The sequence below is a fragment of the Passer domesticus genome, chromosome 7, assembly GCF_036417665.1.
Source record: "Passer domesticus isolate bPasDom1 chromosome 7, bPasDom1.hap1, whole genome shotgun sequence".
Taxonomy (NCBI): domain Eukaryota; kingdom Metazoa; phylum Chordata; class Aves; order Passeriformes; family Passeridae; genus Passer; species Passer domesticus.
Window position 1 is genome coordinate 55,069,220 of NC_087480.1, and position 14,800 is coordinate 55,084,019.

At 38.1% G+C, this 14,800-nt stretch overlaps 1 protein-coding gene across 3 annotated transcripts in view; it reads right to left on the reverse strand.

Moving 5' to 3' along the window:
* The window catches only part of SPATA6 (spermatogenesis associated 6), a 42,823-nt gene that overhangs the window by 7,441 nt on the left and 20,582 nt on the right, over positions 1 to 14,800 (reverse strand). For 2 of the 3 annotated variants that reach the window (XM_064428804.1, XM_064428803.1), the window contains exons 11-12: positions 5,877 to 5,976; positions 2,310 to 2,377 (exon numbers count right to left, since the gene is read on the reverse strand). In XM_064428804.1, the coding sequence (XP_064284874.1) occupies positions 2,310 to 2,377; positions 5,877 to 5,976 (168 nt within the window). The remainder of the gene's footprint in view (positions 1 to 2,309; positions 2,378 to 5,876; positions 5,977 to 14,800) is intronic. The other variant, XM_064428805.1, reaches the window with a different exon arrangement.

Here is a 14,800-nt window from a genome sequence, read left to right on the forward strand (position 1 = left end):
AAAGAAACCAACAAGAAACCAACCTACCAACCAAAATCAATAGAGCAGTTACACAGGCCTGTGTCAAATGCAGACAAGTCAATACCCTGGGGACTCATCAACAACTGCAGTTTGTGGTACCTCACTTCTGACAGAGAATTCTCAGGCCAACAAGCAGGCACACCACTTGTAACTATACAACAAACAGCTCTGACACTCTTTTCCTTGGAATCCATTTCCAGCAGCAGCTTTGTGCTTGCCTTTTCTTCTCCTAAAAGCTGAATTTACCTAGAGACACTCAAAACCCAACACTTTAATTGCAGTAAAGACTCAAAAACTAACAGTTAGCTTCTACAAGTTCCTCATTCTGGTACTGAAAAAGACTTATAAAAAGGCTTAATTTTCCCTTCTCTCTTTTTGGAGGGGTGTGTGTTTTCGTGCATTTCCATTAGCCAGCCCCTTGTGCATGAGATTCCAGGACAAAGCTACAGCCAAGGTAGGGAAGACTCCCTCTCCTGTCTCAACTGGAAACCAGCTGACAACCTAAGCTAAGCAATCTGGGAATTACACTCACAAATCATATTAACAGCAGGATTTCTGCACGCAACTCCCTGCTCTGAAATACCTGTCATATGCTTTTGTTCCCTCATACATCTCCTTTAAGAGTCCCAGAAGTTCTTTTCTGAGTGAATCATATACTAAATATTTCACAAAACACAGACCTTTTCCTTACTCCCAGCGGTTTTCAATCATCCATCTACTTTACTGCCAGCATTTGGTCGACAGTACCCTGTCCTCCCATGAACTCTGCCTCTGTCCTTGTATCCTGTTTATGAGCACTGTGGCAAACACTCAGCAATCTGATTGTCCTCGAGGCCTTTATGTCTCACCCCCCGTGCTGCTGGCCTCTAAACCAAGGAGCAGTCCTTTCCCAACCCGAGTGCCACACTTCATATCCCATCACTTCAGGATTCGGGAGTATTAAGGTTTATTTTCCATTTTTTTTCATGGTCTGCAGTTTCAGCGTAAATCTCGAAGTCCCAAAGCTGCCTCTAAACAAAAACTTGCACTTTCTCTCTCACAAACACATCCTAAACAATTTAATTGCCCCAGCTGTCAAGACAAAGGATAAAGGAGCAGAAAGGCTACACAGAATACAGGAGTGAGCACAGGTACAGGAGACACAACTGCAGCAGCAACTTCACAACCATATGGAAATTGAAGTAATCCCTTGCACAGAGGGGATTGCAAATCACAGGGATTTTTAAAGAGGCCAGAAAATCAGAAATGAACTTTTTGGAGCTTATAAATTTCAAGTAGAAGTTTGTTATGGTACCCACATTGAAATACCCTCTTTTCAGGTGTATACAGTGGTGATTTGGGGTGTCATTGTTAGAAAACAGTGTGTGATATTTAACTATCAAAATAAAGCCTTTTCTAATGACAACACCCCTGAAATATAGCACCACAGTTCTAGGACTTCTCCCTTAATATAAAGAAAACCAGAAAAGCCATTGCAGCCCGAAAAACACTTCCAATACTTAGTATCTTTCCTCCAATAGGTACCAAAACATTGTACAAAATACATGGGTACACATAGAACATCAGTATTGGTAACTTCTACTACAGAAGTGATCAAAATCAATTTAATTGGTGTCTTATAAAGTAAATTATTCAAATTAAACCCTGGTCATGTATGTGAGGAGTACACAGAGTAATTAATGTATATAAACCAGGTTTTTAAAATCTCAGTTTTCCAAGAAAGGTCCTGAAATACAACATGCTGAATCACTAAACTAGACCATATAAATTTGCTGTATTTTTTGGAAAATTCTTTTGTTTTCCAAATATCTGTTTTGTAAAAAAAAAAATAATAAAAAAAAAGATAGAAAAAAATCAACTGAAAAAAACCAAAAAAGGACAATCCAAAAACTCAGCCTCAAACCATATTACTAAATAAACTTAAATTTATTTTTGCACTCCTATAGTTTTAAGGAAAAAAAATCCAAGTGATTATTTTAAAAGTCACATTTGCCCTCTGGTTGACAAATTCCAAAAACATCTGCCCAAGAATCATTTTTATAGCCAAGTCCAGTTCCAAACCCAGTGTTTTATGAAGCCTATACTGACACAGTGCCAAACAACATCAAAGGCACAATTATATTTAATTGTATTTTGCTTTTAGGTGAAAAAGCTTACTATGAGTAATGCCTCCCGAAACCTTTTTCCTGTGCAATATAGGACAAAGATCAAAATGGGAAGAGAAATTTGTAGCTAAATGTAAAGGGCAATATTGAGTATCACTGTTTTGTCAGAGGAAAACTCCATACCTGCTCCGCAGCTCACTCATAGTTAAGGGCATATTATCTACAGGTTCTCTTGTCTGAGGCAAATCATCCTAAAAAAACCCAGAAATCAAATTCTCATTACCTTGGTTTCTGATTACAATCATCTCATTTCAAAAATACTTTCTTTCCATTTAGAGGACTATTAAAGTGCTTACATTTCTTGGGGGAGAAAGGGACAAAGTGTAATGAGCCAAATGCCATTTATGAACACTTTTAATTAAGTTCAGTACAATTCAGCTAATAATTTTCAGGTAATAAACTGGAAAGAATTTCTAGACAGTGTAGATCTAGAGAACTATGCAGGCAACAGAAGCTTCAATAAACCCCAATAAACACATTGGCAAAATGCTATGAAACCTATTACTTACTGCTTTTGTGTTCCTTGCAGGAAAGGGAAAAAAACACCTAAAACTTATTATGTTATCAATTTCACGTGTTTTACAAGGCAGAAGCATTGCACACATCTCAATTCTTGAATTTCATATCCAAGGTTGAGTACATGCTTACTGAACTTTAAAAACACTCTGATACACTTAATGACCCCTCAGTCAGGTATTCTCAGTTGCTAGAATGCAGTTTTACCTTCCAAATGCTATCTAGACATTAATTAACCCAAATTTGCCCTCTTAAGTAAGAACGAAACAAAACACCCATGTGGAGGGAGCCAGCTGCTCACCTGAGATGGGATGGTAGAAATTCCAGCACACACAATCATGCTCACTCTACTCTGAAGAGCAAAGACCCTGCTTAAGGGGTGATATTAAGTGATGCTTTCAGCACAAGTCAATTGCTGTAAGGATTACTAAACAAAGTCATCTTTCATGCTATAGGAGAAATAATTGGAAAAAAGACTGCAGTAAAAATAATCACACTTGCTGGTAACACAGAACTGGGAGAAAAGACAATAAATATAGTGGTAGATGGCAATAAGATGCAGAACAAGCTGAACAGCAGCATATGGATGAGGAAAAACTTGAGAGAATTTATTGTGGTGAAATACAAGGTAATAAGTGTGTTTGTAAACAGGAGAGCTCTCTTCCTTCAGCAGTCACAGACTACAAAGCACTGAAGAGGAAATGGGGTACAGTGGTAAATAAAATTCTGCAGCATTTGCCAGAGGCAAATTATGTTCTGGAAAGCAAAAGAAGATGGAAACGTTACGATGCTGTCACAATGTCACAGCAGAAGGGTACAGGGGACACCCCAAGGAATCTGCAGCAGAGCTCCAGTCACACTATTTTGCAGAGCACTATGAAAAAGAAATTTTGGAAGACACAGCTGTAAGCTTCTGGGAATGGTTATTTAGTATTAGGCTCTTTGGAGTGAAACAGAATAAGAGGTACTTCTTAACCTTTCAAAGTTTGAAGAGGATCTAGACCAGAGCCAGAGTCTGCTCACCACATTGCCAATACACTTGCTTTACTACTCCCTCACTTTCAATTTATCTCAGCCATCTGCTGAGCGACACCACAGCCTCGATTTTGGGCCATGTGGGGAAGCACAACCTATCTTGGTGTATTTTAAAGCACTCACTGCAAGGATATTTTCTTTTTTAGGTCAGCTGCTGTTAGCAGAGCTTTCATGAGCCATCTCTACACAACTATCTGACACCACAAGACTTCTCTGTAGCATCCTTCCCTTCCTTTTGCTCAATGGAAGAAAACAGAGTGAGAAAAATGGTCCTTTGCCAGCACTGGTTTGATCAGGTTGGTAATTAAAGACCCAATACCCTAATAGCTGGATTTTTTAGGGCAGGATCACAAGGTTTTGCAACAGAAGAGGACACAGTATCATCTCTGCTTATTAATCCCTGTGAAGATTCAGCAAGTGTTTGATTCTGGAAGAGACAAGGTGAACCAAGAGAAAGCCAACAGAAAATATCACAATTCAAGAATTCCACCATGATGTTTGCAGAGTCTTTTTGACTGTATGGAGAGACCATGTGACCAATCATCCAACTCTCCTTATCATAAAGTCATGGTCTGCTGTTTGAGGAAAGCAGTCAAGAACCACTGGAGATAGTTCAGGCTGTGCAAGTGTTCACTACATGTAGATGTTGGACTATCAGGAAATCCAGTTTGTTATCTCAAGTTCATTGAAACATCAGGGGAGCATTTGATATGATTTGTACCTATTCTGAGTGGCTGAAACACAGAAAAAATGTCATGGGAATCTTCTATTTGAGAGGCAGCAGCTCACAAAATCATTCATATAATAACTCAGGGAGGTATAGCATGAACTACATCAGTCTTAGTATGGATGAGACAAGGTTTTTCTGAGTTGAAAACAAAACCAACAAGTAAGCAAAAAATGAACATCAAACAGAAATGAGAAAATAATCAGATTAAGTGAGAATGAGGTGAGACAATGAGCTGCCCAATATGGCTAAATCTGGGGACATGAATAAAAACAAGCAAACAACTAAATAAATAAGGACTTCAGAGTGAAAACAGTTCTTCAATCCATCTTGCAGGACTGGATCAAGACTACAAAGATCACTTCTGCCATGGGTTTCCTGTAGCCAGTGGAATCCCCCATCCCAGCCAGCTGCACTTGCCCTTGCTGTAGAGAATGTGAGGGGGGAACATCAGGGCTCCCACACTTTTTATCCCACTTCCCACTGATACAGGGAACTGCAGCTGAGGGGAAAGGTGGACAGCTGGGGACAGCAGCAACTTAAAATTGCACCAACATTCAAAAGCAGATTTCTGTCAACATTCTATTTTCTAAGAGAGAAATTGAAGCAAAAAAAGATGCCTTTCTCCACTTTGGGAGACTTATGTCTCTTCTACCCCATCAATAACATTTCCGAGTTAGATTGCCAGAGCTCCTCATCATCTTATATCATAATCATCATTATGATCATTGTATCATAATCATCTCTCATCCTTACAACCTTTTTATCCTACCTTTCTTTTGCCTCACCTCACACTCAAGATTCTAAATTCTCTGCAGATGAACAATCTTCTTATTCAGCTGGTACAATGCTCCAACATTTTTCTGAGAAACTGTGTTTCTCAAAATCACAATAGGAAAAAATTTGTCTGTCTAAAACCACACCTCAAAATTTCATCAAAGGTAAAATATTCTGTTCCCTGGTGTAATCTCATTAGACAAAGAGCTCTGTTCATTGAAAGCCAGGTAATTAAGGGAAAAAAAAATCACACATCTGAAGAATAATATTAGCTCCAGGAACAGCTGGATACATGCAGCTGCTGATGTGCAGCTGCACAACATGTTAAGCCTTGATGTTCTACACATCTGTAACATTTTTTGCTTAAATTGAGAGTGGAGAATCAGAATATAAAAAAACCCACACCCCAATATAATTGTTCTCAGTAAGCCATGAGAGAGTTGCCTGTACTACTTCATAAAGGCAAAAGACAAGGAGGCTTCTGAAATCAGTGTGAAACAGTTGAGCTCACTCACTAAATCCATATTTCTACAATCAAGGCTGTCCCAAAGGACAACATTATAATAAATCCAAGACTGTAGGCACAGTTCTCTTTTTTGGAGAAGAGAAAAGATTGAGTTTGCAGTCAAACTTACAAATATGAGGCGCTGTCTAGCACTGTGTGTCCTTAAAATATTTTTCACTCTTTTATGGATCTCATCTCCATTTGCTGGTGAAGGCCAACCAGTGCTAAATCTGCAAGAGGAAAAACAAAGTGAAGAAATATTTTCTTGTTGAAAAACTCTATGATTCAGATTTCTTTTCCCTTTTAATTATGAAGCACGCATTACCTCCTTCTACTTGGAACATACACACAATGTTTCAATTTGATTTTTTTTCTCCTCTGGGGTATAAGTAAAGAAAGATTTCAAAGCAGTGCATAAACAGTATGCAGCCACAACACCAACAGAAGATGAAAAACATAGAAAATGTTGATGATTTTGTAACTTGAGTAACATTTCTGTAATGTTTGTGTGGTCCCTACAGAATAAAAAAGCTATACTATTCCCAGTGATCAGGTTTCATTTGCCTCTCTTTAAAGGAAATATTGCACACATGAAGTTCTTTTCACTGGAATAAATCAAAAGGAAGGTAACCCCAATGCATGCAAATTGGAAAACACATGGAGTCAAAAACTTGCAATTGCAGTCTTCATTTCACAAGAAGAACTGCATTTTAAGTTTGGGTTTTTTTTACTAAAAACTAGGTAGCTTGCTTGGTATGAGTAATTTAAAACAAACAGCTACTTTTGGATTTTACCTTGTTATGTTTTGGATTATTTTTTTCCACTTTACTAAAAAAAGTCCTTCTCATCCTTTTCAGAAGCTCATCCTTCTGAGCAAGTTCAGAAGCTGATGGAAATTTCATATCAATAATTATTCTCAGTATCTTAAGGGAGGCAACAAAGATTTTAAGAATATGATCGTTTACATGCCAACCATGTTATTACATTAAAAAATGTATTTTTTCAAAAAAAGAGACATCAACAGAAGGAAGGAATAATTGGAGGGAAGCTATGAAATGCTTACTTACACAAGCTCATCACACTGGAAAGAAACAGAGCACCAAATGAAGATTGTGCATCTTCATTTCAATGTTGCCTAAGCTCTGAGAGCTTGACTTGGCACCCAGAAAATCCCAGCTCCTGATGTGGCATCATGCTGATGTGAGCACGGGTCACTGGCAGGGCTGGGAGCTGGCAGGGCAGGCTCTGCAATCCGAGCTGCTGAGCAGCAGCACCGAGCTGCCATTCCCTGCCTGCATCAGGAGCACCAGGAACACTGACAGGCTTTGGTGGCTTCCCAAATTTGATGCAGTGGAGAAACAGCATGACTCCGAGCCCTGAGATTCCACAGTTTGCTCTGTGCAGGGACTGGCAGTGCCCTCCTGTCTCCAAGTTATCACATTCCCTGCATTATCCAGTCTATCACTCTCAAATCCCCAGTCCGATTGTGCCTGGCTCAGTTCACCTTCACCAAACCTCCAGAAATTTCAGTACAGCTGAAGAACTGCCCAGCTCCTTTCAAAAAGAACAAACCAAGTACACAGAGAAAGCTTCAGTGCAAAACAAGCAGCCTGGTAATGTAAAAATTAATGGAAGCAGGATCCCAAAAGTGGGAAGTGCCAGATTATCTTGAAGGTTGCAGGCAGGGCATAGAGTTCTTTCCAATCTTTTGGATCATTCTTTTTATTACCAGAGATAGAGACTGAAATATAACTAGAAAATGATCAGTTTTCTGCTTTTGAGTAATCTTCTTCTATTTTCTTTTATATAAGTAACTTCCTTGGATTCACTTATTATTGTTTGTATACCCAAAATATCTCTCTCTTGGTTCTAAACAGCACCAGTATTTTCAGCTTATTTATGAGTTTCTTTAAATCAATTCATCTACTTGAAAATGCTTCTATTTTTCTTCAGGAAAGGGCACCAAGAAATGACACAATATTGGAAGTATGTAACATATAATCTATATGGGGATGTATTTCCACATTTCTAATGATTTTATAGTTGATAATCCTTGGATCACTATAAGCAGCAATTTTCACCAAGATGACTACAGAATTCATATTACTATCCAGAGAAATTTACAATTAATTCCAAACCCAAGAGCTTGAACAACAAATTCATGCTGTGCAATTCTTTTGCATACTAGAATCCAGCAATCTGTTGCAGTAAAAGATTTCACATAACTTCTTCTAAAAGGAAGTAAAATGGTTTGAGAATTTTGTTAGGGGAGAAAAGCATTGCCTTTAAAAAACCAGAAGTGTGAGTCCCTAAAGCAGAAAGGAATGTTCATTTCCCTAATGCAGTCAAACCCCATTTGATGTTCTGCATTACAATGCATGTGCTCTACCACCTGTGTTTTGAAAAAAAAACACATTCTTTTTTTAAAAGAACAGAGGTAAGGGAAAGGGTCTGCAGTGATACTATCATCTTATGGCTTCCCATTAGAATTTACAACATTTACTGATATTAAAGGACCTCTGAAATGCACATTTAAAAATCTGCATCCTAGATGCAGTAAGAGTGAGTCATTTCCCACTTGACAAATAAAAGATAGAGCCATGAAGTCATGGCATTTTCCCTTATTTATACAGCAGCTGCTGTTCCTCCAACACTCAGGTGGCTTGCTCTGGGAAGCTAGAATAGACTGCCTTTGGGAAATAAATTTTATGAAATTCATATGTAAGATTTCAGGTCATTGTTATTAATCATAAATTTACAAATATCCTTGGAGATAAATGTATTTACTTTTGGGAAAGAAAAAAGAAAACCCAGCTTGCTATTGTATTCAGTTAGAAAATACATGGCTATGTCTGCAAGAAGAAGATTTAAGTACTTAATTCGAGAACTATTAAATTTTTTCTCCAGGTGATTTTATGGATCAATCCACTAGTGTGCGCTGTGGTATAACAAATGTTGGTCCCTCTCACATACCCCAAGCTTCATTTTCCAAAAAAAAAAAAAAAGGAAAAAAAATCAAAACCTTAAGTGTGATTAAAAATGGTATCAGCTTCTTTTTAATTAGCTTTTCTAGTATTTTTATTGTCTAATTTCAGCAACAACTATCGGGTCTAATCCACCTTTAAAGAATAACGTTAATATTTGCCAACTGAAATGCAACTAAAATAAAATCATGCCTGAAATGCAAACAAAAATAAAATCATGCCTGAAACACAACAACTATAATCTGAAGTGAAACCTTTTTATGACATCCTAACTCTCCTATTGGAAATACTTTATAAAACAGGCTTTATTGCACTGCTTTTTGGACTATAAATAAAAGGATTCCATTTGCCCAAAATCACCAATAACAACTCTTTAAAATGACCAGCTACTTATTTATGTGATTAAGGTGTCACTATCATATTGCAGTGTTCAAAGGAAAGTCATTTCATTTCAATGACTGTTTGTCCTGATAAAAGAAATAAACTCCTGCAGCTGTATTCTTTGTCATACTTTCAATTTTCCCTGGGACTTGCAAACATTCTGCAGTTACATCAGTTTAAATTGTTTATTGATTCCAATAGATTGTATAAACACTTTGGAAATATAGCTCAGTGACCTAGAAAAAGCCAGATCAATCAGAGAACTTTTCAAGATTAATTTCAAAGATGTTGTGTTGAGTCCGATCAAGGAAACAGAACCATTTTCCCTTGTAATGTGACTAAAAGGCATTTATTTTCTTTTATGAGATAAGGATTTTTTTAAGGTCATACAGACAACATCTACCTTGATGAAAAAAAAAATAAAAAAAAGAAGAAGCCAAACAGACAGTGTAGATTTTGTGCTAAAGATTATTTTCATGTATAATTTTATCCGTTAGGATGAAATACTCCATTAGAAATGCAAACAGGATACATCCACCCATGTACTCTACTCAAACAGCAGCTTGCAAACTTGAGAGCTGTAATAAATAGGAATTTTTAAATGTCAGACAATCCAATCATCCACTTGCACACAGCAAAAACATTAATATCACATTTCAGCCGAGATATTAATACATTTCACATCAGCAGAATTAATGCCAGAACCTTGTGCAGAGTATTTGCAGTGGCTCTCGTGACCCCTTCCCCCACCACAGCACTCCCCTGCCTTGGGAACAATTCCGTGCATGTGGCCTCCAGGAGAATTCATCAGCTTCAAAGACACAGTCCTCATGCTGAGCAAAGCCACATACAAGGACAAACCATCACAGGACAGAAATCAATGAAGTGCTGTAGTACCAGATCCACAACTGCAGAGAATGCTACTCTAATTGGGGGGAAGAGGGAGTAAGAACACTTAAAGCTGGGTATAACCTGAAAAAACCCACAGTCTGCAAGAACCTACACATGGAACAGGAGAGAGCCTCAGCAAAACCAAAAATATTTAACTCTGAAATAGAAAACCCACCTCATGTATTTTGTATCTATGCAGGTATTTATTCAGCATTCATAGTAGGGAAGGACATTGCTTTACTCTCATTTTTGAGACATGAGGTGGTAATTCAGCAGGATGGACCTGGTTTGCAGTACATACTGCTTTGTAAGGAGGCACAATAGAAAAGCTGGGCTACACTTCAGGGTTTTCCTGGTCTATTTACTCAAGGACACAATTTTGGTTTGCTTTTTCTTAAAGCAAACGATGGCTATGATGCAGCTCTGAAGTGTTTTAGAGGCTCTGTTTGTACATAGAAGCCTGAATTGTAATGAAGTTACATCAACACAAGCCCCCTCCATTCTCACAATGCTGGAAGTGGAGGAGGGTGGCTGCTTTCACAGTGGCAGGATATTACTACAAAGCAAGAACAACCACACACAGACAGGGCCTTAAATCAAGAGCACAGATGCCTAAATATTTGGAAACAGAAGCTGACAGCTTAGCTGTGCACCAATTTGCTCTCCCTCTTCAGCAGGACATGGAAAAAAAAGGTAAAGTTTCTCATGCTTTCTGTGTAGCTTCTCTTACTTTCAAAAGCCCTGTTTATAAATGGGCCTTGAAGCACTTGAGACACGTTCAGTGTTGAGTTCTTAAATTAGTAAATGCTTTTTTCCCCCTCCTTTTCATATCCAGCCCTTAAAACTGTGGCAATATACATCATGTAAAAAGTGAAACTCAATGGCAGACAGCTTCCGAAATTTCAGTGAAAGTCAATACTCCAGCTGAGCAGTTGCTCCCAAAAGGTTGAAGTCATTGTGGTACTAAATCATTAGTTTGTCACAAATTGGCTGCACCTCCTTATGCTCTTTGCAAGATTTTCCATTACGTTCTATCTTCTCTGAATTTATTAATTTATACACAAAATGGCTCTGACAGCAATCAATTTCAGATTTACTTACTGCTGCAGCAAAAGCAACCAATGAAAATGACAAATAATACAGACGTTGGTCAAAAATATGAAACAAGGCTTAGGTATTGCTCACTTTCATAGAATGTAGTATGAAATAACTGATTTTCAAGTGCTGATTCCAGAAGTTAATATTTAAAGAATGTAAAAGAATTAAGCTTTCCCAAAAGGTGAGACTGGTAAACCCAAAACATTCCTACCAAAGAAAATTCCAAAAATCAGAAATAATGACTTTTAAATGTCTAGAAACAGACAGGAAACTAAAGTACAACCTCTCCTGCGAGCAAGCTTTTTCCTAAGAAGTCTGCAATATTTTTCAGTGTTCTACTTTTCATCAGGAGTTCTCAAAACTTAAAACATACCCTCTTGCAGAAGCAAACCCTGTCTCAGGATGCATGCCAGTCTCTAAAATATCAGGTGAACCACCTGTTTCTGGTTTTTGCTGTGCAATAAAAATAACCCCCAAGATCCTGGGATGATCGTTTTCAAGATCACTGAAGCCAAAAATTCTGATAACTGGTGTTTTCAAAGACTTCACATAGGATCTAGTATTTCATTAGTATCTATTAGTGTCTGTCATTATATCTATCATTACCAGTATCTAACTTCATGCTGTTATTTCTCTAGTACTAGGAAAATGAGAATATAAAAAGATGGTAGTAAAACAATACAGGAATATTACAGAAGGACATCTTATCCAGACACTTAACCTCTGTCTCACTTCAAAGAGAACTTAGGTTTTTGTTAAATTTTATAGCAGGCAAGATCACATTTCAGCAGCATAACCAGGAGAACATGAAAAAAGCTATCGAACTGCACTTCAATCTGGAAACAAAAGTAGAAGCATGCTATTTCCAGAGAAGGAAAAAGACTCCTTTGATCCCAAATGCACGAGAAGTAGCTTTGCCTCTCACATAACAGAAATAGTCAAATACTCCCATGATTGTTGTAGTCTCTTGAGGAAAGGATTTTTCTTGTGCCAGCATACAGCTCTGTTCAAAGGACTTTTTGACCTTATGGAATCCATCTCACTATTTCTCCCTTTCTTTCTGACAGGTACTTTGCTGCAGGTTTCTGTGCTGCAAGGAAGGCTTAGCTTGTAAGTCCCCAAGAAAAATCCATCTTCTAGGAGTGTGTGAGGATGTCTGTGCACCATGAAAGCAAGGACTGGACTCCAGTTTTGCTTTCCTGAAGCAGCACTGAAAGGACAGAGTATGAACGCTCTTTCCCAAAGCACCCAGGATGTCCAGGATGCTCCTCTCTGCACAACCCACCAAACAACTGCCTTGGCACACTGTGGGGCACACACTATGGGCAGAACTCGAGGGTCTGTGAGTGCCACTGCTCTGCACAGGGGCTGTAATCAAACCTCACAGAATCAGGGAATAGTGGGGGCTGGTAGGGACCTCTGGAGGGTTGTATGGCCACATCACTGCTGACTGTCAGCTTCCAACATCAGCAAATGCTTTCCTTAGATGATGTACATAACAAAAAAATGTAAAAAGAAAGTATGAAAAATCAATATTCAAAACTTGGCTGTCTTGTTCAATAGTAAATCTATTTACAGTTCTGCTTCTGACTGAAATCTCAGAGGAAAGGGGAAGAGGATTGATTTGTGGTGTCTCTAGCAGGCTCAAAGAAAAGGACTGGAAACTGCCAGGGAGGATACAAAAGGGCTCAGAGGACCTTGTACAAGACCCCAATTTCTATCTCACTGAAAAGTATTGCAGTGGTTTAACAACCACACAGCAGGGCTCTGGGACACACTCCCAAGAAGGCAGCCAGTCACTTCACACTACTTTTTAAAAAGAAAGGGAAAAGAGAGAAGTAAAGGTCGAGGTGGGGAGTCAAGTTTCATATTGACTGTGGGTTGACTAGCATTAAAAACAGTAGCCTGGATATGCTAAGCAATTTGTCTTTGTAATTCAAAATAAAATAGAGGAAATAAACACCAAGTACTGTGAGATAAGACTCCATATTCTTGCAATTACACTAACACTGCTTTACTTTCAGTGCACTGATTTCCTCTGTATTTCTATGATCTGAACAGCAGCGTTTGCATGCATTTCCAAACATTGACCTCTAAACCATGTTTGTCATTCCAAGTATAACTCTCAGTACACAATCAGCTAAAACCATTGTTATCTCAGAAGCATGAAATAGAGATCAATTTTTTTTAGACTATGCCCTTTATTTCTCATTTTGATTTTTTTTCTGATGACAGAAGTAAATGGTTACATATTTTACATAAAGAGATGTTACAGCTCTGAAGAGCTGAGAACATTTGCTTTAATAAGAAGAAAAAACATAATTTCACAAGATCAGAAATCTCTTCTGGAGAGAAGCTCATAAAGAGAAAAAGCAAGAACATTCAGACAAGTTCAAGATTAACTGGCAGATGACTAAATTACTGTGCATGTAACAGCAACTCACAACATACAAGACTTTCCTGCTATCAATAGAAGGCACCCCATCAGCTCTAAATAAAATGTGTATATAATTTAGCCTCAACCCCCCAAAAAGAGTCCAGCTGAAGAAAGGATAAAAAAGTTACCATGACAATATCTCTTCCCAGATATGGGTAACTAATGCACAAACATTGTCAGAGAATGGGGAGGCAGACAAGATGACAAAGAAGCCTCCTTCAAACCCCAGATACATCCTAATCTCTGCATAACACTTTCCAAGATGCATTATTACACAGAACAACTAACAAACAAGTTTTCAAGCAGAGGAAGATGTTAAAACACCAACTTGATCTTTGTGAGTATTAAAAATTCAGTCCCCACCTGCCATCTGTCATTTTTCTTTTTAAAGAAAAAATGGAGACAGTTTTTCTATTTTGGAAGCAAGCATTAGGCTGTGTGTAGGCTGTAAAATGCAACCTGCAAGCACCGACTAACTTGGTACAAACGGTAACAGAGTGTGAACTGGTCACCAAAGCACATCTTCAGCATTTAGGATGGGTCATCAGTTTAATCCTTATCTTCTCACAATTATTTTATCTATTTGCTTACTCACGCCTAGCTTTGCATACAGTTCCCAGAAAGCCAACGAGTAACTTGCTACTTGGTGCTACAAGAGAAGCACCAAGGACACGTTCTGCTCAGCAGGAAACAGGGAATACTCTCCTTGAAGGATTGGAGGGTTTAAGCATGAAACCATCTGTTGCATTTTTGACATTTCTTCCATCTCACCCTCATAAGACACTGAATCTGGGAAGCTGTCCCACAATATTAACCCAGGGACTGAAATCCACCAAATTAACGGGTATTTGAAACTGTCCCCAACCCAGTCCCACTGGGGTCAGTGGAGATAGCTAAGAAAAAGAATTGAAATATATAAATTAATATGTACACAATTGCTGCAGAGGTTCTCATTTCCATTCAAAAAATCAAACCCAAAATCTTAAGATGTCAACAAAGTGAAAAGATTGGAAAATAACACACAGAGTAGATTAAAGCTAGACCAAGCATGTTATGCACACCAGTCACACATCTGAGTACAGCACAGACATAAGTACGTGCTCAAAATCCTTGTGAAAAGTCAGATGGAAAAAAGGTTTCCAAGTACCTACTGTAAATTTTACTTGCCATTTTTACATATCTGTATTTATATCCCTGAGATTCCAATCACCTCTGTAACAGTGATGATTCATTTAAGTGATGATTTATTCATTCTCTGTTCCA